General features: G+C 46.0%; 1 protein-coding gene across 1 annotated transcript; it reads right to left on the bottom strand.

Annotated features, from left to right (window-relative positions):
* Nucleotides 1-1,403: 1,403 nt before the first annotated feature.
* Pax9 (paired box 9) lies at nt 1,404-16,778 on the bottom strand. Its single transcript, XM_070026813.1, has 4 exons — nt 16,619-16,778; nt 15,253-15,879; nt 12,254-12,396; nt 1,404-2,064 (listed from the first exon to the last, which is right to left on the bottom strand). The coding sequence occupies exons 1-4, from the start codon at nt 16,620-16,622 to the stop codon at nt 1,810-1,812; spliced, it is 1,029 nt and encodes a 342-aa protein (XP_069882914.1). The 5' UTR covers nt 16,623-16,778; the 3' UTR covers nt 1,404-1,809.
* Between the last annotated feature and the right edge of the window lie 8,046 nt (nt 16,779-24,824).

The raw sequence follows: 24,824 nt of genomic DNA, 5'->3' as shown, positions 1-24,824 counted from the left end.
AAAATTAGCTGATTTAGCTATGTGAGTTTTAAATGAAGGTATGGAGGAACTAGATTGCTGGGTAGGCTGTGCACAGCACAGATACAAAGAAATCAAATCGCCCAATGTATGCATCTTCAACCCATGCCTAGGGAGGTGCCTAATTTAGTTATTGCACAAAACTAATACCAAAAAACCCACAATATATTAATTTTCCAATAGACGAAGTGTACCAATGTTCTGAAAGTGTATTTTTAAGCTTCTATTGCCAAACAGGTGGAGAAAGGAAAAACTTCCTGACTAGAAGGGATAAGAACTTTTAGAATTTTGTCCAGGAAAATCAATTATTCTCAAATACAACACATAATCACACAGACATGCACATGCTCACACACATACATACACATACACACACACACATACACACACACCACAGCTCTATTACCAACATTAAAGTGGAAAATAAATTGGTCTAGAAAGATTGATCAGTTAATCTGTGACCTGTAATTGCAGAAATGAGTAAAGGGAATTTGTTAAAATTAAATAGCATTTGTATTTCTAATACCAATACCAGTTTACCTACAAGTGACACAGGTTCCTGTACAACATAGTAAACTTCACAGCAAGCCATTGTTACATTCATTAGAGCAGACCTTTCTGTTTTCTTTAAGTTACAACATAATTTGGGGCTGAGATTGATGAACACACAGGTAAGCCAACAGTAACAGTACAATTTAGTTTCACAGTGGTTTTCTTAACATAAAGTTCATTTTAAATGTCTTTGCAAAAACATTTCACATTAAACTTGTGTCTAAGTGACTTCTTTTAGAGCCTTTTGTTCAGATATTTTTCCACCCTCTTATCTTGATATGCTTGGCATGTATGTTGTCTGATTAGGATACAAAATGGGAAATTGGCTTGTTTTATCTGTTTTGTTTATTTGATGTGTGTATTGTTTCTTTTTTAATTCTCTGCTGTAGCAAGAAAGTGTCCTTCATAAGATTTCACTGCACATAGAAAATTTAAGGGCAAGTCTAGGTCCAAGAGCCCAAGCAGCCTACCACCGACAGCCAAAATGTTTCTGGAAAGCCACTTTTGCAAAAGAAAAAAAGAAAAAGCTAGAGAAGGACTATGGTGGAAGAGGGTGCAGTACCATGGAGTGAAGACACAAATACACCTTCCAGAGAACATATTTACAAACTAATAGAACATATAAACATCATTGCTTTTGGAACCAACTTTAAACACCAGGAGCAGCTAAGTTCAAATATTGCTTGGGGTCTACACATAATAGCTCATCTCTGAAAAACAAACAAAATATCACTCAAATAAGTAAATTATTGATTGGTTTTCCTAATGATGAATTAAGGCTTACTTGCTTACCTTATTTGATTAGAGGGTATAATAGCGTAACATTTTTTTCTATGTGTTTTTCTTTATTAATTTTGCAAAATCTCAACAATTGCACATTTCAAAAGTTCAGGGTGATTTAGAATAAATATCCACGTGTGGTTTTACCAAATACTAGTTTTTTTAAAAGTTCCATAAGCCCTTTAAGGGGTGTAGATTTCTTCACTACGTTACAACGGTGTGTGGGCAACAGAAATGTCTCATTCCACCCTTAATGTTGATTTTGTTTTTAAATCCTAAAGTTATGTTTGGTTTCCTACACGAAAAGAAGTTATGGCAAGAAGTGTCATCAGCACAAAGGATGTGAGTCCGTAAAGCCAGCTCTGGAGGCAGGAGGGTGGGAGGGTGGAAGGGGGTGGAAAGGGGGAGGCTGTGCTGAGAGGGAGACTGGAGTGAAGCTGTTGGAGGCCGAAGTTCCCATCAGAGTGCAGAAGCTGTGACAGAATGACTACCTTCTCTGCCTGCCTGCATTCCCTTGAAAGCCAGCGATGCGGGAATGTCACAGTTGTGCGGGGACAGAGGGGTGCCGCTGGCATGTTGCCACCCATGTCCAGCAACATAACCGGAAGGAGCAGCACTGTAGGTCATGTAAGGTGACACTTGGGCTGGGGTAGGGTAAGGAGCCATGCTGGATGCTGACACAAAACTGCTCACAGCTGGGAGACCATTTGGTGCCTGAGAGGAAGAAGAGAGGTGGGAATTAGCCACACTGCAGTAGTCAACATCTCATAGCTGCTTAAAAAAGAAGCAGAGCGTAAACTGTGAACAAGCTACGAATATTCTGATTCTACTTTCTGATATTTATTTGGGTTTTTGTTTGTTTGCTTTTTAGATTTGCTATACTCTTACATTGACCTAAAACACTCCCATTCTTGATACTGAAATGTAATGTTGAAGAGGAAACTTTTTCTTTCCACAAGTTTGGAGGCATGTACAATTAGAAACTATACAGTACTTTTAGGTGAGGACAGAATTCATGGTGATTAAATATTCGTAGGATTTGTTCAGCTCTGCACATGGCCCTTGCCAGCTTTCCCAGTCCTTGGGGTTCGTCTGACTCTTTTGTTAAAGCCTTGTGATGGTCGTGGTTGGTAGAGTTTTCATTTCCAGTAAAGAAAGGCACAGAGGATGTATCGTTGCATTAGCAACTCACAGTGATCAAAACTTTATTCAAGAAAACATGGGCCACATTTTACAATAACATATTGTTTGTGCCTGTTGGACACAGGACATGTCAAACGGTACTTATCTAGTAAGATGGTTTTCCTTTGTTTTTATTTCTGATTTTCCTTTCTTTTGAAATGAAGATCTGGGGTATTTTTTTTCCCTCCAGAACTTAGTTGACCAGAAAGGAAAGTGTCTAAATACAAAGTAATTGCTTATATAGGGTTTGAAAATTGGAAGATTTGCTTGCAAATTTTTGAGCTCATGATGTGAGTTTTTAGAAAGCCAAATGGACAGATCTCTTGCAATGAATTTATATGCAAAATCTTTGTTTGCAAACAAAACACAGCAGCCCTGGCCAGCAAGCCTGCCTAGAAACTAGTGCTCTCTTGGCATCCGATAAATTATTGTTGGTATCGTTACCATTAACAACACCCAAAACACCCTGATTTCTAATCCTGCTCTGGCATGAGCACTAAGCAGTCACCCTTCTTCAAGTGGCTTAATTTTTCCCTTCTATTTCTATACTAAAGATAAAAGAGTAAATCCTGCTTCCTGGTAGTGACACATCATTGTATTTCCTCGTGAAAATATAATGTAAATACTAGACTTGTATTACAAAACCTGACTTAATCCTTCAAGTTTAATAAATCAGACATACGTTAGATACATTGTCCAATTCAACTATAATAAGAATTAGGGGGCAGGGAATTTGGCTAAGTGGTAGAGTGCTTGCCTAGCATGCATGAAGCTCTGGGTTCAGTTCCTCAGTACCACATACATAGAAAAAGCCAGAAGTGGTGCTGTGGCTTAAGTGGTAAAGTGCTAGCCTTGAGCACAGAGAGAGGCTCAAGGAGAGTGAGTGCTCATGCCCTGAGTTCAAGCCCCAGGACTGTAAAAAAAAAAAAAAAAAAAGAATTAAGACTCTGTATGTGTGTGTGTGTGTGTGTGTGCGCGCACGTGCGCATGCCTGTGCGCTGGAGATTGAACCCAGAGCTTTGTACATGCTAAGCATGGAATTGTTTTCTAATCTAACTGATTTGGTTCTTTTTTTCCCTTCCACATGTATAACAATGCAGTGGTGGCGTCTCAATATTAAGCAGACGTATGTACATGGAGTAGAATATATATAATGACTGTGATTAAGCATCTTTCATGGATTTCTGGGGGGGAGGAGTTAACTTTTGGTCTTTGGTCTATAAAAACACCCACCTCATGAGAAAGGGAAGTATCTCCTGTGTCCCAGGCACCAAGAAATATCCAACATGCTTTATAAAATTATGAAGGATAGTGAATTGTAGCTCATTATATGCTGTTGGGTCTATCACAACTTCAAAGATAAAGTATTACAAATAAATTGCAATGTTCACACTGAATCAACTTTTCTTTCTTGAGACAATGTATTTCTATAGAGCCCAAGCTGACCTTGAACTCACCACCTTCTTGCTTCCTCTAGTGCTGAGCTTGTAGGTGTATCCTAGTGCACTCAGCTGAAATTAAAACTTTTTTTTTGCTGTAGGACAGCATCATTTATAAAAACACTATTGCATTCACTGTTGAATAAATGAAATCTTATCCTCTTTTTTTACACAAGAATATAGATGAAGGAATTTATCCATTTGCCCCAGGCCAATTGGCAATTTGATGGCCATGTTTCAAAGAACTTAGCAGCCCTGTCCGATGAGGTTCCTTCTATAGCATGTCATATTCCTTTCCTGAATAGGTAGAAGACAACCACAATTTAATCTAGAGCAAGTTTAAGACAACATCTAGTAAAAAGAGTCTTTTCTATAATCCAATTCTCATTTGTTAGACCCTAGCTATCAAACTGCAGAGAAATCTATAGTTTTCCATAAGGTTTACAGTTCTAATCACTTTTACACAGAATTTTTCCAAAACTCTCTGAGAAATTAATCTGGAATGGGATTATTCCAATAAAGTAATCACATCTGTATTTACCTTGTCCCCAGAGCTGTTATTTAATGCTATTGATGCCAATGTGTACCCAGAAAAATAAAACAATAATGTTAAAGTCTGGGAATAGAGCACATGCTTGACATAACGAATGCCCTGAGATCAATCTCCAGCACACGAAAAAATGTAATGATAAAAACTCTGACTATGGAAGTGGCGCTGTGGCTCAAGCAGTAGAGCGCTCGCCTTGAGCTGAAGAGCACAGGGACAGCACCCTGGCCCAGAGTTCAAGACCCACAACTGACAAAAAAAACAAACAAACTTTGACTCAACATTCTACAAATACCTAATGTTAAAAGATTTAATATTTGTTACAAAACAATTACCTAGCTGAACATCTACAGGAGCTAATAGGAAGTATCTGTTGTTGAGTTCTAATATATTACAGCTACATTTTTTCTAGTTAATCTTTTTCATTGGTATGTTGTCTATCATCCAAAATGAACATTGATCAAGGTATATTCATAAACCAACATGTTGAATTAAAATCCCTTTGTACAACTGCTTTAAGATAATAAAATAATAAAATTCTTGCTTTGTCGTCTTCCCTTTTTCTCCTTACACCTTTGCTCTTGCATTTCCTCTTCCTTGCTGTTCCTCTTTATCTTAGGGTGCCAGCTTTTCTATTGCTGTATCTATAATATGCTAGCATGGACCCATTTCTTTTGTTCAGAGACATTACTCCTGGATATGGCCCCCAGAAGCCATGCTGGATTGGACTCTTCATTTAGCTAATGCTCCTGAAACTCAGAAGGCAGCAAACATTATATTTTAGATCTTACCTTCACATGCTTTACTCACTGCATAGCTATATTTCATTGATCAACTACAAATTAAGTACTAGCAATTTTTCCACATTTGCCCAGGTTGTTCTTATTTTTTTTGGAGGGGTGAGTTAGCTATGGGGCTTGAACTCAGGGTCTAGGTGCTGTCCCTGAGCTCTTTTGCTTAAGGCTAGTGCTCTACCACTTTGAGCCACAGTACCACTCTAGTTTTCTGATGGTTAATTGAAGATGAGTCTCACAGACTTTGCTGCCTTCGCTGCCTTTGAACCATGATTCTCAGATCTCCTAAGTAGCTAGGATTACAGGCATGAGCCACCAGCACCCAGCTTGCCCAATTTCTTAAAGTATCAAACCTGTTTTATATTATTATCAGTGTATTAGATTTGTGCAAGTTCTATAAAATCCACATTATATACTTAGTGTTAATTTAGTGGTACAATCCTGCCTCCACTGAAGAAAGCATAGGAAGAAAAACTCAGAAAAAGGTGACTTGATCTTAACAACAACAAAAAAATTAAGGAGATGCTAAAAGGTTTGCTTTTAAAAAATAAAAACAGAAATCTTTAACCTTAGTAGGAAAAACAGCTCTCAATTTTCCCTCAGGTTAAGTAATGACCTAGATTTGTGTGGAAGAATTTTGTCTTAATTTTTCATTTTACTTTGGAAGTTCAGATTTAGATATTATGAAACAGGAATAAGCAAGCAGGAACAAATGTGCTTCAAAATGGACTTGCCTTCAGCCACCTCCAGTGGTGAAATAAACATCAATTTTCTCACTATTAATTTTGAAACTTGACATTAGTAAAAGAAATAAATCTCTACTGAGTAAAGTAATTGTTATTTATGAAGCAATCACTGAAAGAGTAAAATTTTCCACCGCAAAGGAAAACAACTACAGGTAGCATTGATGTTTGTTTATTCTTTCCAGTAAAAGAGTACATGACTTAAACTTCCCAAATCTGTTTAGCATTTTCAGTGAAGAGCATGTAATTAATCTGAAAAGCTAGTTAGGCAGAGTAGAGACTACCAAATGCACACCATAAATATAGTGGGAGCAAACATGCTAAATTGCTCTATTTAATTGGATTGTAAATATGATTTATAAATCACCCGACATATGGACTCCCCAGGGAAGAGTAAACAAATTTTTCAAATGAAACCCTAGCAATGGGCATGTAATGGAAATCTCATTTTTGAAAATGACTTTACCTAAATATTTCATAAATAAGACTTCAATCCATCAACTCCTTTTTTCATGTAGATCTTCCAGGAACGCCATATGTATTGTCCCCTCTAATGCACTGTACTTCTCCATGTACTGAACTATCTCCTAGCTCACTTTCAGAATGAGATTTCCTAATACAAAGCAAAACAGATCAAATTGTATATCTCAGAGAAAGTAAGTTGTTTTCTTTAAATATTTTAATTTAAATATTTTAATTTAAATATTTTGGTAAATTGAAGTGAGATTACTTAGAAATAAGATGTAATGTATTGCCAGTTAAAGGTGTTTTAAGAAGAATGAAGTATACAATTTCCTTTCATTTGTTCTAGAAATGTTAAAAGAAAAAAGTAGTCCATTTGCCAGTTTAAATTTTATATATATATATATATATATATATATATATATATATATATACCTTGCCAGGCACCATTGGCTCACACCTGTAATCCTAGCTACTCAGAAAGCTGAGACCTGAGAATCATGGCCAGCCTAGGCAGGAATGTCTAGGAAACTCTGATGTCCAATTAACTATCCCCCCACCCCCCCAAAAAAGCTGTAGCTCAGATGCAAGAGTGCTAGCATTGATCAAAAGGCTCAGGGACAGTGCCAGGCTCTGAATTTAAGCCCCAAATACAGCACCAAAAAAGAAGGGGGGGGGGGAGGAGAGGAAGAGGAAGAAGAAGAGGAAGAAGAAGAAACTTGAGTATTTTGAAATGCTGTAGTGGTGTATTATCAGAGAACTAGATTAGAAACTGTTTTTGTTGTTTTGGTTTTTGGGGTCCAGTTGTGCAGCCTGAACTCTGGGCCTGGGCGCTGTCCCTCAGCTCCTCAGCTCAAGGCTAGCGCTCTACCACTTGAGCCACAGCGCCACTTCCAGCTTTTTTCTATTTGCTTATGTGGTGATGAGGAATCGAACCCAGGGCCTCAGGCATGCAAGGCAAGCACTCTACCACTGAGCCACCTTCCCAGTCTCTAGAAACTGTTTTGAGGAGAGGGACTTGTCTTAATCATCATGAGTCTTCACAAAATGGGACACACAGGCATTCCATGAGCTCAAGTAGGTTTGTAAAGCAAAAGATGGCATACTCTTGCTTTAAGAACAAAACAAAAAGGCCAGACACCCTTTATCACAGAACAAGCATTATACTTACGCAAGCAAAATGAAGAAAGCTGTTAGAAAATGTAAATAAAGTTCTAACCTCAGCCATTTCACTCTTTGATTTAAGATTGTTCCATTTATTCCTTTCCCTCCAAGAAAATGGAAATACATTAGTATTCAAACATTTGTGATCACGAAGAAGAGAAAAACTGGTCTGACCACTGTCTGGCAATGAGAGGTTATAGGCTATTTTTCCAATTCTAGGAATTGTCTAATGAACTTTTTCTGTCTTGAAAATGCAAACAACAGTGTCAGATTCTCTGCACACCGTCTGTCATCTACTCATCAAATCTACCAGGTCTTTCTCTTTTAATAAATGAGTTTACCTTGGCTTTATGATAAAGCAGAGCTCCCCACAGGGATGTACTTCACCTAGAATTTAATCTTGGTATCACAAAAAACAAATTTCAAATCTGAAAATAAACAAGGTTTTTTTTTCTTTTTTGCACACTTTCTGAATCACTTTCCTGACTGAAATCACTTTTTCTTCATTCAATAATAACCTGGTAAAACAAATCTGATGCAATGAATTGATACTTATAAAAATGGCCTCAACACTTATCCCAAATGATCTTAATGATATTTCATTATCATACTGTAGAACTACATGTGTCCATCTGGGGTCCCCAGTAAATTGTATTTCTAGAATGTTACTGTGTGAATGAAGCCTTAAGTTTTTATTTTTCAAGTTTTATTTGAATTTCATTGACACATAACAATTGTACATGTTTATGGGGTACAGTATGATGTTTCTGTACATGCATACCTTCTGTAAAGATCAAATCATTTAGCCCATCAAATGCTTCAAACATTAGTTCATTTACTTGTAGTGAGAACATTCAGAATCTTCTCTTCTAGTTATTTTGAACTTGGAATTTTTAAGTTAACTTTTCTTGCTATTTTATCTGACAGATTTTACTGCTATATAATTATCCATTGTGTTTTAAACAACTACTGGCTTGCAGTTAATCAGATAAAAGAAAGCTTTCCATGACAGATAAAATTATAAATTTCAAAGACTTAGAATTTGCCCAGAATTTCATTCTCTATAAAATTGTAAATTAGTCAACAAAAGTTAACTCTGTTAACATTCAATGCAACTTCATTTCTGCCTTCATGTTAACAGCAAGTTTACAAAAACGGGTAGGTTTTTAAATGATACATGAGAAAATTATACTCAGGCTTCTGACAAAGAATCTTGGCTTTAAACAATGTACAAGTAAATGCTTCAGGAGAATTTCTGTATCTTTCAACTATTTTTACAACTTGTTTGATTCCAAACTTTTCAAGAACTTATAAATCATTCTCTTTTTCTGACATATTCATTTGTACCTAATGTTACATTAAAATTGCTAAGTATATGCAAACTCAAATATCAATACTGAAAACTCATAAATCTATTGTTCTGATTAGAGTCCAGATATGCGAAATTTTGTGAGAAAGTAGGTCTATTTGTAGAAAAATTTTCAAAGTTTTATATATTTATGTATGAACTAAAAAAGTATTAATTCACTAAATTCCATGTAAAAGGGCAAATATATTCGAATCTCCATGTTTCTCTATTTAGTGTTATTTTTCCATTTGATTGTATTCAACAGAGTTTTTATGCTTTAAAGAGCCATTAGGAGCCAGATATCATTATTGCCTTCAGAATTATATGAGGGTAAAGATTTCTTGCCCAATATTAAATATGGGTTGAAATGTGCTACAATAAATAAATAATTTCTCACTCTGACTTAGACAGCAAAACCTTCTGAATAACATTACATATATCAATTAGAGTGTAATATTAATGTAAGACAAATATGAATATTCTAAGTTATTTTACAAAAACAAAAGTATAAGACTGAAGCTGAAATAGCTCTAGTTGCTAAGAATCAGGCATCTTTTGTTGAGGCCAAAAATAGAAACTCTAAATTAAGATAATAGTATCAGTAAGTCAAGTCTTTTGATAATTTTATGTGTCTTCCTAGAAAATATGCTCTAAGCTCTATCCCTCATTTTACTTATGAAAATGAAACTGCTATGGCAATATCAACCTATTTAATATCAACAGTAAGTGCCCTGCAAGTATGAAAGGGATTGGTTTTTTTTTTTTTTTTTCAGTTTTTCTTTCTCAAAGACTGTCAAGCTTTAATGAGGGGTAAATACTACCTGAGTTTATATTTTGGTTGGTGTATGCTGATGCTATTTCAAAAAATAACCTCTAAAGTTAGAACAGCCTCGAATACTAACTAGCAAGAGAACGCACAAATATGCTACATACTTTATCTTTGCATTATGAGCAACTATTAATATATAATCTTAGCCTCAATTCACTAAAGTTTTTTAAGTGCTCAACAACTGACACAACCTGTTTCATTAGCATATCTTCAGATTAAGCAGTATATTGTTCTTAGAAAGTTGCCAGGCTTTGCAATTTTATGACATTCGCATTATCTACCTATTGCAATACAGAATAGCATACTGCAAGTAAGAACTTTTGAAATATTAGTGAGAACTGGGGAAAAAAACTTGTTCTAATAATTTACAGCAATGTTGATTTGGCCATTCATTTTTCTTAATTACTGATTTTTACTAGAATGATACTTCAATGACTTATACAATGTATAAATTCAATGGATTTTATAATGTTCAGAACCTATAGAGTAGATTATTTCAAACTGATTTAACTTTTGAATTGAAACAAATTGTCAGTTTGGTTTGAAAAATGTATTATAAATTAACTATTTCTAAAGAGCTTCACTGCTAGTTGAGAAGGTAAAAATTAAAGTAACGAGGTTTTTTTCCTTTTGTTGTTGTTGACAAGCTGGGTCTCTCACTCACACAGGGGAATTCTTATTCCAAGGGATAAGGAGCTATAATAAAAAGCACCTAGTAAATGCTTGCTCCTCCACCCAAGGCTTTATAGAGAGCATTGTTCATCACAAAATGGCTTTTTGCTTTTTTTTTGAAACTATGAGCTATCTAAACAAAGCATATTCTTATGAATACAGCTTGTTTTTTTTTAATTGTATTTTATTTTATTTGAGAACATACTGTACAGAGGGGCTACAATTACATGGGCAGGATAATGCGTACATTTCTTACCATACAGCTTGTTTTTTAAAAGTCAATGTCTAACTCCCATTCATCACCTGAGGTAATATTTAATGAACACTTACTTTGTGCCATCTGGTTGCATTGTCTCGCTGAATCCTTGGAAGACCCCTTGAGGTTGGGTCTATCACATGCTTATTTTGAGGATGAAGAAATGGACTTTCAAAATGAAATAGCTTGCTAGAGAAGTAGGGATGCCAAAAGCTGGGTGTTGCTGGCCATTTTACATAGCTGCCTCACTCTGTGAGCAGTATATTACAGGCAAGCCCCTTTGTGAAAGAAAATGACAAACTTGACAGACTATCTCATTAGCATTCTTGACAGTAGAAATTAGATTTGGTGTTTTCATTTGTGGTGCAATGGCTACTTATACCCATTGTAACTCTGCTTCAACAAAATCTAAGAGGGGAAAGGGAAGTGGAAAATAGGATTTATTAGGGAAAATAACGACTAAGATTTTTTTCCCCAATGAATAATAAATTCGACTTAATTTTGCTAAGCTGATTTGGACATATTAAAGAAACGTTGCAAGTTTAAGACATCATAAAAATGAAAGTGTACTGAGGCTTTGGGATTGGAGTTTGAAGACCGAGAACATTACCAACCTACCCAAGTCTATTCGGGGAATCTACGCTGCTGCCCTCAAGTCCGGTTTTTGAGAGTTCTGAACTCTTGGCTCTAGCCATACTGATGGGTTTCGACTCCGACTCGGGGTTTGGTGGTGGTGGTGGTGGTTGCCTAGCCTTTCACACGAGTGTTTGAACTTTTCTTTTGGAAAGCAGGAGCGGAGGGACGGAGGGGAGAGAAAAATTAAACGGTCCCAGCCAGTCCGTATAATTTGAGGTTTTCTCACTAACCTCCCTTGGGAGAAGGCGATGTGACCTTTAATGGGGGAGGGGGGGAGGGAAAATGGTAGCTTTCTTACGTTTATCTGGTTGGTTTTTCCCTTCCCAACACACAAGCCTAGCTAGTCGCTGGGAGCCAGCGTGGGGTGCCGTGGTCCTGGGGTCCCACCCGGCTGTGCGGGACTCCGGGCTTGCGGGGGGGGGGGGGGGGGCGCTGGCTCAGCAGGTCCCGGAGATTTCCCCGGGCCTCGAGGCCGCCTAGGGAAGTTTCTTTTGGGGTGAATTCCAACCCCGTAGGGTGCGGGGGGGAAAGGGATCATCCTCACAGATCCGTGGGCCATGCCCAGGACTGAGCCTGGGGATCCCGGCCCTCCAGGCCGCGCGCGCCCCCGTCGAGCGCTCGGAGTGGAGGGGGGCCCCCGGGTGGAGTCCAGGCCTCCCCTGTTCCCGTGGAGGCAGAAGCCCCGGTCCTGACTCGCAGCCACTGAGGATCAAGCTCAGGGGCTCCAGCCTGAGCTTGTCTCTCCACCCAGGCTCCAAAAGGACGGTGTGTGTCCCATACCCTCCACCCGCGCCGCCACCTGGGCCACCTGGCCAGGCCTGGCCGCCTCACCTGGCCGTACTTGGCTTCCTGCTCCAAGGCTCCCTTCTCCAGCCCGTTCACTGCGTGCGGGGCGCTGGCGGGGAAGTTGTTGCGGCCCAGGGTGCTCCACTCCTCCACCTTGGGACTGTGGTAGGGGGAGCTGTCGCTCACTCCTGCCAAGGGAGAGAAAACTTCAGGCTCAGGGCCTAACCCGTGAGTCCTTGTCCGGCGACAGGACCCGAACCCATGACAGGAGAGCTCCAAGGCTCCTTGCTCTGGGCCCTGCAGGGGCGCGGGGCCCAGCACGGCCCCCCTCTCTTTCCAGCTGAGGGCCTAGTCGGGTTTCCCTTGCCTAAAGAGTAGGCCTCGGAGCAAGCGGTTTCAGCCAGGCCGGCTGAAAGACAGGATTTTTATGTTTTCTTTTTCAATCAGCCTTTCCCCCACCCCCCAAACTCCCTTTCTGGAACCCCGGGGGAAAGTAAAAGAAACCTGAGAACTTTTCTGAATCGAAGAAAGAACCTGGTGAAGTTGTGTGCCCACCTTCCAATTCTCCAATACTAATCCAGAACCGGCTTAACAGAGTGACAGGGTTCTAGGACCAGGGCAGGAAGAAGCCTTCTGACTCTAGAATGGGTCCCCAGACACCAGACACATCCAGAGAAAACCCTCCCCGCACTGTGGGATCTGTACTTATATCAATAGATAAGGCAGAAGAACCTGCCAAGTCCTTTGCAAACAAATAACTAAGGGATGTGTGTGATAAACTTGCAAAATACATGTGCATAGATCTCTGATTTGTTTGCACACAAGACTTCCCCGCACATTAAATCTAGAAAGTTCTGTGAACATTATTTTTTAGTCCTCTGATTGTTATTGTAAATGTTAATGAATGAATTTGAAGTGGCACCGTTACTGAGACCGTTTTTTGTAAAAAAGAGAAAAATAAAAGGTGAAGGCAATAACCATAGAATTCGGTGTTAAGAAAGGGAGTATAACCATCTGTTACCTTCTCTGTTCTTGGAGAAGCAAAGAAAATTACAGTGTAAGATGATGGCCCACAATACCTATGCTTGTACATATTGAAATTGGCCGTGTATAATTTTAAAGAGGAGATGCTAGAAGACCAGTTATGTATTTTTGTTTCTGGATTCTAGTGGTGAAAGTTTGACAACACCACTTTATCTTTATTTTAAACACTTTCATCTGATACTATGCTTCAAGAGGGTGATTGTTTTGCAGAAATTATCTTTTTATATTTACAGATTTTCCAGAAACCAGATTGTTTAGGGTTAACATCCACAATCAACAAATATCTACAATAAAGAGTTGCTCTTTTCCACAACCTAACACTGCCCCAACTGACATTTGTTCTGACTTCAGGATCCCTGGGGAAGAAAAGTTTTTTCAACTCTGTCAACCTTATTTTCACGATGCCTCCTGCTCCAAAGAAATAGATTGTGCTCCGATTTTTTTGCACCAGGAAACCACGTTTGGGTCTGACTCTCTTTGCCTTCCCAGACAAAAGACAGTCGGTGGGCACAAGCCTGAAGTTATCTTAAGAAATTGAGATCCCCCTGTGAGCCCCCATTTCTGCTGATCTCACACTTTCCCATGAACAGGGGCTTCCTTTAAATGTCAACGAGGTCAGTTTATCCTATAAATCAAGGGCAAACTCTCTCCAACTAAAGTCCGACTAGCTCCAAATAAGACAAAACTGGGCTCTTGTAAACTCGGTGAGAAAACCAGAAGATGAGAAATCAAGACCCTGCTCCCATTGCTTAAAAAAAAAGTCATTGTGCCAATGTTGTGGCAACTGCAAAAGGCAGGAAATAATTAAAGAAACTATTTCTCTCTTTCCTATTTAATTTTTCCTCTGCACTTTTTAAACTTTATACTTGGAATTTAAGGAGGTAGATTCTCTTATTTCTGTATGACTTAAGTTCGGTGTCTATAGCGTTTGGACGTTCTTTTCTCCTTATCGACAAAGAAGCTACCATCTTTTTAGTTTCGTCTTCAACAACGCAGTAAAAAGAAAACCAACGTGTATCTCTTGCGGAAGCGGGAAAGATGCTCAGAACCCCACGGGACCCCCACAAGGTTGGAGGGGGTGGAGGGGGATGAGAAGACAAGGGAGAGGGTACTAGATACATGACCCCTCCCTTTCATAGCGATAGAGGACCCTAAGGAAAGCAGGCTTGGTTAGGAAACAAAACAGCAGAAAAGGATAACAAACATATGTCTTATTCATTGCAGTGGCAATGATGTCCTGGTGTGTGTGTGTGTGTGTGTGTGTGTGAGAGAGAGAGAGAGAGAGAGAGAGAGAGAGAGAGAGAGAGAGAGAGAGAGAGAGAGAGAGAGAGAGAGAGAGAGAGAGAGAGAGAGAGAGAGAGAGAGAGATGAATAAGCTACACACAAGTTACTAGTAGTAACCGGGACCTCCGTTTCCGAGGAAAATGAAGTGAAGCATAAGAATGAAACCAATTAGGTGACATTTGAACTTCCTGCCTGAGCAAATTTGCCCTGATTGCCAGAATCCGAGTCGAATACTACAATTTCCACAGCGTGCGCGGGGGGCTCTTGGCCGAGGCATCTGATCCCTAAACCAGTTCCCCACCGTGGCTTCTGCAACCCACAGCCAGCCCCAAGCCGGCTCGGGTCTCCGGGGCTGCGCCCCGCGTCTGCGGGGCCGCGCTCCGCCCGGGAGCGAGCCGGGCTGCGGCCGGCGGCGCTGGGCGAGGGGCGGGGGAGGGTGGAAAATGCGAACCATGTGTTGGGGCTGGGGGATGTTACGGGTCTGGTAGTCTGAGATGAGGCAGGAGACTGTGGGTGGCGAGGAAACGAGGGGCATGAGTTTCAACTTAATGAGATCAGGACACCCCCCTGGGACGACTCCTCACGTTTCCCAACGTAAAAGCTTCAGGTGGTGGGCTAGACACCAGTTAGGGGCCCAAGATACGGGGGTCTCGGCCCGGGGATGGAGCGTGGGGGCGGGGCGTGGGCAGCCGGCGGGGCGCATCCCCAGTCCTTACCTTGGTCGGTGATGGAGCGGATGCCCAGGATGTCGGTGACCGAGTGCGAGGAGGGCCAGGTGCGAGGCATGGCCACGGAGCCCGGGATGGCGGGCACCCCCGGCGGCGTGGGCACCTTGGCGGCCGCGGCGGTGATGGGGCTGGGGTACGAGTAGATGTGGTTGTAGGGCAGCGCGGGCTGCGGCGCCGGCTGGTGCTGCTTGTAGGAGTCGTAATGGCTCTGCTGGGCCAAGTTGCCGATCTTGTTGCGCAGGATGCGGCTAATGGAGCTCACCGAGGGCACGTTGTATTTGTCGCACACGCCGTCGGCCAGCAGGCGGTCCCGGATCTCCCAGGCGAAGATGCCGGGGTCCCTCTGCTTGTAGGTCCGGATGTGTTTGACCACGGTGGGGGTGGTGACCCGGGGCTTACTGCCCCCGATGGCTCCGGGCAAGATCGAACCCGTTTCGTTGTAGCGCGCCAGGATCTTGCTGACGCAGCCGTGCGAGACGCGGAGCTGGCGGCTGATGTCACACGGTCGGATGCCCAGCTGGGCTAGCTCCACGATGCGAAGCCGGATGGCGTTGGGCAGCGGCCTTCCGTTCACGAACACTCCTCCCAGTTGGTTCACCTCCCCGAAGGCTGGCTCTGCAAAAGGGACACACGGCGCGCGGAGACGCGCACCCGCTGCTAGGGACAGCCGCCGGCCCCCGGGCACGACGCTGCGGGGGCGCCCGGCGTGCCCGCCCCGCACGCACCACCCGGGCTGTCTGCAGCACGAAGCGGCTCCGAACATCGCCGAGCGACCCCCGGACCAGCTGCGGCCCGACCTCCTCCCTCAGTTCTGCTTGGCACCTCCGAAGGTTCGAGAGTCTCCGAAGCAGACGGGGGAGTCGGTCTGGACGCTAGAACGCGCCGCCCCTCGCCGGCTTGGCTCTAAGGTCCTGGGGCCGCCGCTCCCCGGCACCGACCTCATCCCCAGCGCCGCTCCTGGAGACAGACCGGCGCCGTTAGACGGAGTCTAGGGGAGGCTGGTGGGGGGGGGGGGTGTTGGGGAGTTGGTGCCCCAGGTTTTGTGGGCCTGAAGGAGCGCGTGGGAAACGAGACGGGGGGGGGGGACTGCCACCGGGACTGCGGGAATCCCCGGTGCCACGGCTCCCTACCCTTAAAACCCAGGAAAATGGCACCGAGCAGCAGCCACGGTGCACCGCTGCGCGCCGCTGACCCTTGGCGTGTTCGAACAACTTGTAGAACACCAGCAAAGTCAATAGCGCGGTGTGTGCGCCCGCGCGCGCGCGCCCTCCCTCCCGCCCTCCCTCCCGCCCTCGCCGCCCGCCCGCTCCCTCCCGCCCCGCTCGGTCTGACAGCGTCCCCCGCCGCCACTCACCCATTGCTCCGAGCCGGTCACCCACCGGGCCCCAGTGCCGCACCCCCTGGAAGAAAGTTTTCTCACGATCTCCCTGGCCCGGCCTGTCGCGGCTCTGGGCGGCGGGTGCCTCAGCTTCTCCCCAGGAGGAGGCGGCAAGAGCGTAAAAGGAAGGAGTAAAAGGAAGTCTGTGCCCCGATGAAAGAGGTTTGAGTTCTGCATTTCAATCTAAGCAGCAACGTGGGCTGGGCTGCGCTGGGCCGGGCGGCTCCGTCTATCACTCACTAGGGACACGCCCCTAAAGAGGCGGGCCCGAGAGCAAGCTGCGTGCTGATTGCTTCGGATGGGTGAGTGACAGCGCAGTCCGGGAAACTCCTTCCGCTGTCTTCTGCGGGCTTGGCTCCTCACCTGGGTGACTAAATGCGAGGAACAGAGGTGTTTGACATCTTCTCAGGGGCGGCACAGACAGACAGCAAAACCCAGGCTTGGTAAAAAATGCTGAATAAGCGAAAGAAAGTGCTCGATCTGAATGAGTGACTCGAAGGGGGGGAGGGACACCACACGGGAGATGCGACGAACTAATTGAAGTAGAGACTCGGGGCGGGAGGTGGGTGCCACCATTTTACGGGGCTGGAAAGAGATGAATGAAGGAGTCGTCGAAATTGTACTACCTGTCTGGTCGGCCTTGGGTGGGGGGGGTGGTAGGAAGTGGGCTCTCTTACCCATTGAGTCTGTCTGGTTCCAGTCTGTCTGGGTGGCGGGAAGGCAGGTGTAACGAGGTAAGACCTGGAGATAGCGAGAGGTCCAGCTGGAGATATTAAGGCCCAGGAGGATATTAGGACCTTCGCACGTCGAAATCCCAATGGCTAGTAGGGGAGCCCCGGGTCGACACCCCCAGCCACACAGGCTCCAGGCAGCACCGCACTGTGTGCGGGAGAATTCAACCATGCGCCGCCTCGGCCAAAGTGTGCGTGCGCAACCCCAGGACCACTTATGGCTGGTATTGGGTGAGGGATCTAAGAGAGCTCAGTCCCCGCGCCCGTCGGATTCAGCCACGCTCTGGGCCCTGGGTCCTCAATGACAAACTTGTCCAGGCTTCTTGCCATCCCTGAGCTAGTGCAAGAGGAGTCTGTTGCATAGGAGACTGTCCTAAGAAAGTGGTCGCGAATGTCATTCCTGCGAGTTCAGAGGCTCCGCGGGTTCTAACATCGCACTTGCAGTCACCCCAAGTCTAAGTTAAACTTGGGACAGTAAGCTTTTTAAGCGGCAGGATGTATTTGTATTTGAGGAAAGGGTTGTAAAGAATGTGAGCGAAATCATAAACGAGATGAGGAATATGTTTAATGAGTTGGGAGAAGTTGTACTAGTTGGGGAATACGGTAATGATCATAGGACAGGCGCTGTTTAGGGACTGACGGTTCTATCCTGGGGCTCACGTCCATGCACAAGGACCTCGATCGCTGGCCAGAAAGTGCCACGGACACAGGGAAAACTGGTGGTCAGCCGTGCTCCTTTGAAATGAATATTGATCATTGATCTCCAGACACACATCTACCGGGGACAAGCTCTCTGAATTCTGATGTACTTCTCACTTGGAGGATTTGAAAGATAAAGACGAATTTAAGCACCTGTGGTTCTTTATCATCGGTAAAAAGTTTCACCAACTAGAACTACTTGAACTTAGCCCTTTTTAAAATTTGGGTTTTTTTTTCAAATGTTTAGACTCTTCTCAATGTTTTACTTGAGGACAGTTTTGCCCTGCTCTGATCTTCTGCTTCTGTCCTGTGGAACCGCCCGAGCTTTACAACAAAGAGGTTACAACCAAAGCAGCACGTACACCCTTCTACGGGCTACAGGTAGCTGAGACTGCCGCATCTGAGCCGAGCTTAGGACTCGCACTAGAGAATGAACAGCTCCACAAATTCATTAGGATCCCCTCCCCAACCCACCCTTATTCTCAGAGTGTGGCAACTTGACCTGGCTTCCGGACCCCCGGTGAGCTTTTAGACTCCTGTGAGCTGCTCTGCAGGCACGGGGTCTCTCAGCCCAAGGCCAGACCTAGTGTCCTGCTGAGAGTCTAATAGCGCGGACCCAAAGTGATCCTGAGATGCTAGAGTCCTGGGCTCAAGCCGACTTGGCAACTTACATTCTCTCTCTGGTCCCTGCTACGTTTCTACTGAGCTTTGGCTCAGGGCCGCTGCCATCGCTCTGTTTCCACCTGCTGGATTTGACTGTTGGTCTCGATGGGCCTTAGCGGCAGCGAACCCTGGGCGCGCTCAGACTGCGTTTCATTGGGCATAGGTCCCAGCTTTGCGACATGCCCCAGACCCGCTCGCCTCTGCCACGTCCAGGACTGAGAGCTTTTGGAGAAGTGCATTCTTAAGAGCTCTGGAAGAATCGGTCTTAAGCCCCCGTGCATCTGCAACCAGCCCTTACTCAGGAAAGAGGGGAGCCAAAGGCTGCAGGAGCAGAAGAGCTTCTGCCTCGGGATTTCGTGGAAAGGAGGGACGCTGAACCCTCCCCTGGTCTCGGTCTGCGGTAGCCTAGAGTTAACCAGAGCCCCGCTGCATCGGAGGAGACCCTCATGGGGAGTACGAAAAGAAGAGGTAGGAGAAGGTGGTGGAGGAAAAGGAGGAAAGGGAGGGAGAAGGCAGGAGGAGGAAGAGGAGGGGGGAAGGGGAGGAGGAGGGAAGAGAGAGGGGAGTGGGCAAGGGAATGATGGGCTTCCAGAAAGAGTAAGGGTCACTTGGGGTCACTCCCCCCTGGTTACTGGCCGCTCTGGACCCAGAGATCACACGGAGATCGGAGAAGAATTTCCACTAAAAGAAATTTAAGACCCAAACCAAAACATTACCAGTAAGGCCTGCAACGGGCCGGGGCCAGGGCAAGGCTAAAAGCCATTCCCTGGGCTCTGCGGAAGTGCTCCTCTGAAGGGCGACCCCTTCTCTGGGTAAATATTTACTCGGTGGGAGACTGGAAGCTGACAAGCCCGAGGGTGTGAAGGGGGAGGTTTCCCCGAGTGGAGGGGGCGTGGGTCCGCGCTTTGGCGCTGCTCGGCTCCGGGTGCGCGCTCGCCCACCGAGAGCCAGACCCGGACTCCCGGGGCCGCCGGGCAGTGGCGTGTGGCTGGAGGGAGCTTCAGCCCGCCGTTGTCCCCGGCGGGACTCTACCCTTCCCGGCAGGCCCAGGCCAGAAGCTGGGAAGTCTCCACGAAAACCTGCCAGCGGTCCGGGTGTCAAAGGCCATCAGCGGTGGTGAACGCTCGCTCCCTCCTCTAGCGAGGGCTCAGACATTCGGAGGAGGGGTCGGCGCTTTCCGAGGTCCCCCTTGGAGGAGGGCCTGCAAATGGCAACTGAGGACTGCCCAGGCTGGGGCGCAGGACTTCAGGCTGTGCGGGCCTCGTAGGGAACTCCTATGATCCCCAACCCTGTCCTGGGGCCAGGTTCTGGGATGGATGAGGATGAGGTCGCGCACGTTTGTGTGGAGAGAGGAGGCCGGACAGGACTCCCCGGGTAGTGGACAACGGGAGCTGGGTTGTCCATGTGGTTCCCCGTTGCCGGGAACACATAGGAACACAGATCTCCAGAAAGGCCTGGGAGACTGTGCCGGCCTCTAGACTACTGGGGGAGTTTGCAGCTGCGGTGAGCAACCAGAATCCAAGCTCCAGGGACAAAATACAGCGAGTTGCCCGCTCTGTCCAAGCAGCTGCCCCTTTCGAGTGACTGATTGCACGCAGCAGAGAGAAGAGAACCAGACATCTCCAGACCAGGGCTCTCGGCCGAGGCCAAGCCTCCCCAGATCAGTCCTCGCCCTCTGCGCCTCCCAGCGAGTGCCGGGTCAAGTGGCAGCTAGAAACACCCCTCCCCCCCTGCACGAGTCCAAGGCCAGGGAGGGTCCACCTAGGACGGCTGCCCTCCCTCCCCCGCCCCATCGACGCGGGGAGCCGCCGCTAAAGGCAGCAGCTAAAGCAAATTGATGTGGGGGGGGGGCGCTGGAGTGGAAGACCTAGGCAGGGGATCCCTAGCCTGGCTTAGGGAGGGGGGAGCGCGGGAGGCGCCCACATACTGACCTGCTGACCTGGACTTGGCCAGGCTGCAAGAGGCCGCTGTAGCACCCCAGACCAGCTGAGCCAGGCGGGACGCTGCGCCTTTCCACCGCACCGCGACGTTGCTCAGGCCGCAGCTGGCGGGGTGCAGAGAATTCCGAAATTCCTCCGGCACTGCGGGTCAGACGGCGGGCAGACCCGAGGGCTGCGGGCTGTGGGATCGGGGGCCCCCGCCGTCCGCCAGCGCGCATCGCCCGCTTTCTCCTTCCGAGGGCAGGGGAGGGGCCTGTGGCGGCCTGAAACCCGCTTTAAATTCTCCGCCTGCCTGTTTCCGATCAGCCGGGGTTGGTTTTTCTGTTTGCTCACTCCTTCTATTACAATAAAAACAATCGACTTTTCTTTTCAGTTTCCCCATATTAGCGTCACTCGGTAATTGTTCTCCACCTCCTCCCCCTCCCGCGTGGAAGGCGAGCGCAGCGCGGATCTTCTCGCATTGGAAGCTTTCCGAGTATATAAGCAAAGCCTTCCCTAAAGACTTTAAAGTAAAAATAAATAGCAGCCCAGAAAATTGCCGTGACCCTAAGATCACTTTCGGAAAGCAAATTACACCCATTTTTCAGTTTTCAACGGCGCGCTTGCTTTCGGAAGGACGCGTTGAGTCTCCGCGTGGTATGGTTACGGGTGTTTATTAAATCCTCAAATGAAAGAGAGCCTATTTTTGTGCAAAGGGCAACGCTCTTGGCTGGGCGCAAGTGTGAGGAAGCATCAGGAGGGGAGGAGGGTGGCTGAGACCCAGATGGGGTCAGAAGGGAAGGTCAGGCTGAGGGTCCAGCCGGCACCCGGGGACTCCCTTCGCCTGACGGGTAGGTAGCACAACCCACTGCAATGCTATAACGGCTTGAGCTACAGCAATCAGGAAAACCGCTGCTGCTGCTACTGGGAAGATCAGCACTGCTGTCTGAGGCCCTTCCCCAGACCTAAAGGCAGGCCAGGGTAGGAGGAGAGAAACCTCAGTCCAGGTTGTGTTCAATGCAGGTTTATGGAGAGGTTAGGGTTTTCTACAGCTTTCGAGGCCCTGCTTGGCCCATGTGCTCTGGGCAGGACCTGTCTGCAGCCCCTAAGATCCAAGCTTTGGCTGGGTCTAACTACTGTAGGAGAGGACAACTCCAGCTCTTGACCGAATTTTTGGTCTTCAAAGAGAATGAATAAACATATATAGCGTGGTTTTGTTTGGTTGCTTTTGTTTTGTAGGTGGTGTGTGTGTGTGTGTGTGTGTGTGTGTGTGTGTGTGTGTGTGCAATCCCCAAATAGCTCAGAGAGCATCCTCTCCAAAGGGGATGACATGATGATCGTGAGAGTTCCCTCTGTTCCCCCTTCCGTCCCCCCCCTCCCCTCCGCCCTGCCCTGGGTTCTGAGCTGTCGTGTAGTCTTCAAAACCTAACAATGGGCAGTGCAGTCGGCCATGGGGTGCTACAAGATGGAGACATTATTCCCAGCCTGTCACAATCTCTGGGTTCAATCACCTAGCAGCTCGGCTCTGACCATGAAAGTGGGTATTCGTTGGTTCTGCATGGTCCTTGCTGATTACCTAATTTTTCTTAAAGAAAGAAAGAAAAGAAAAAGAAAGAAACAAGGATTGGGAGTTTCTAGGAAAACTGGAATCCCTCATCAGCATTGTCCTCCTCACAGCGCCACCTGCAGGCACCAGCTCAGATGGCCTCTTGGACAATCGTTTGCCAAAGCTGAGAAGGGCATTTGGAAACCACAAAGACCCCCAAAGGTCTTTCTGGCAAATATTTGTGTTCCTCCTTTCAGTTTTCTCTATGCTCTCAGCTCCCATCCCAGACTCCAGTACGATGTCCCAAGGCAAAGCCTAACAACAGTCTTTCCATGGCTCCCTCAAAACCCATGCTGGATCCACAGCCGGCCTCGCACAGACCAGCAGTGACTCCAAGCCGTCCTTCTTCTATGGCCAGAAAGCTAGAGAATGAAAAAGGGCTCTGCAAGGGATGCAAGTGAAGGTTCCATTCTTCACAGACTCATCCCATTGAGAGCTCACAATGCCAGACACTCAGAAAAAACCTGACAAGAGAGATATTACCACCCCCATTTCACAAGACGAAACAGGTTAAAGAAGGGCGCACACCCTAGTTAAATTAACTGCGATTACATTGTTATTTAAACAGGGGTGTGTCGGAGTCCCACTATCCCCGACTCTGCTTTGCTCTCTCCACTTCTCTACCCTGCAGGAGCAGCTGGTGAGGGGAACCCTCCCCTACTCCCAAACCGGTTATCTGGATCCCTACACCTCCCCGCATCCGAGTGAAGAGAAATCCCTCTAAGGCCGAGGCCAGAGCCCTAGAGGATCTGCGCCAGCACCACCCGTACAGGCGAGGGTGGAAAGCTGAGATCTTGCTGGGCGAGGGAACGTCTTCGACAACCTCGGGTCCCAGAAACACTCGGACTAACCCGACCAGTGCCTAGACAGGCTGGGAAGGAATCCTGCCCTTCACTACAACTTGTAGCCCCAACTGCCAGGATCTGTCCACACGGCTCCTGGGGGCCCTCGGCTATCAGGCGCAGGAGAGGGGAATTCACCTTTGCTTTCCTGAGGATTTATTCTAGTGCGTGCCTGTGTGTGTTTCTTTTAAAGACTACGATCCTGGGAACAAACCAGGGGGGTGCTGAGATGTAATAAAATTAGAACCCATAATTAACACAGCTAGCTGGGCCCAGGTAGCCGGAAGAGCACGTGGTAGGGCTAGCCTCCCTCCCTCCCTCCGTTCTTCCCTCCTTCCCTCCCACCCTCGGGGGAGTCCGGGTTACGATCGCCTGTTTCCTTCCTTTAGGGTTAAGCAACGAGTCCCCTTCACCCCCTTGCTCCTTTCGTTTTCCCGGAAACGGCAGAGAAAGGAAACATTTCATTTGAAATAATGATGAAGACATTTTGGTGAACTCTGCGAAGGATGTAGCCCAGGGAAGAGAAAGCCGCGAGGTTGTAAGGGATCATCGCCACCAGCCACCAGCTCGTTCTGTCTTCCTGAGTCAGGGGTTGGTGGCGGCGACACCTTCCCGATCCATCGGCCTGAGAAATTCCAAGTGGTCATTTTCAGTCGATCTAGGACTTCAGCCGCATCTTAGTCACCAGAGCTTTGGAAGCCACACGAGGTCCTCAGCGGCAGGTCTTCTTGCTGCGGCAGGGCAAGCTCGGGCAGGTCTTCTGTCTGCCCCCTAAGAGGCCTCCTTTGGCATGTCCAGTGAACCCCCTCTCTTTTTCCTTCCAGCAGTTCAGTGTCCAGTCAGTCAAAAAACTACCCACGGGGCGACCATGGAAGCGCTGTCGCACCTCTCAGCCAACGGAGACAGGCTGAGTCAGTGGACAATGACCCCCGAGGCCAGTCTGGAAGACCTGCTCAGGCATTCACCAACCATGAGGCTTCAACAGATACACAGGAACTTAAAGAAGAGAAATATAACGATGAAATAAACAAAAATTATCTTTTAATAAGCCAAATAATCCTTGCAGAGTAAACACACTGGGACATTTTTGAGAGAGAGAGAGATTGCTTTTGTGATTCACTTTTTCACCAAAAAAAATTAAGATGAATGCGATTTTTAAATTTTTTTTGCAATGTTAGGGGCCTCACATATACGAGGCAAGCATTTGAACCCTGCCTAGCCCAATTTTTTTTTTCTGGTAAAAAGTCAAACAAATGATGTTGATCTTGTTCATTAAATCTATGACCAAACAATTTTTTTAAGGTTATTCATTCAGTTGAGGGAAGTTGCCCATCTTAAAACTACCAACACATTTTTGAATGTGTACAGAAATGTTTAAGTGCCTATAGGATTTCAGTAGATAATTTAATTTTCTAAAAGCAGCATAATTAAGAAGGAGAGGCATAGGAGACAAAAGTAAGAAAGAAAGTTAAAGAAAGAATTTAGGAAAATAATGAGCATTTCCCCCATAACAATAACAACTTTTTAACCTTGGGGAAGGGAGGGAGGGAGGGGATGGTAGGGGGAAAACAATGGAGGGGGTAACAATGTTCAAGAGGAAGTGGAAGTGTACTCATTACCTCACTCATGTAACTGTAACCCTCTGTATAGTATCTCTACAATAAAAAAAATTAAAAAAAAAAACAATAACAACTTTTTATGTTTTGTTCTCATTCTCATAGT

Source organism: Dipodomys merriami, unplaced genomic scaffold (genome assembly GCF_024711535.1).
Source record: "Dipodomys merriami isolate MVZ:Mamm:240054 unplaced genomic scaffold, mDipMer1.0.p SCAF_1, whole genome shotgun sequence".
NCBI lineage: Eukaryota > Metazoa > Chordata > Mammalia > Rodentia > Heteromyidae > Dipodomys > Dipodomys merriami.
This window is presented reverse-complemented; position numbering and strand designations above follow the sequence as displayed.

Excerpts from the sequence above, each read along its gene's own strand:
- Pax9 (XM_070026813.1), bottom strand. Across the intron at positions 12,397-15,252 it reads CCGCTCCATCACCGACCAAG|GAGTGAGCGACAGCTCCCCC; the intron begins GTAAGGACTGGG and ends CTCCCTTGGCAG. Across the intron at positions 2,065-12,253 it reads AGGAAGCCAAGTACGGCCAG|GCACCAAATGGTCTCCCAGC; the intron begins GTGAGGCGGCCA and ends TCTTCCTCTCAG.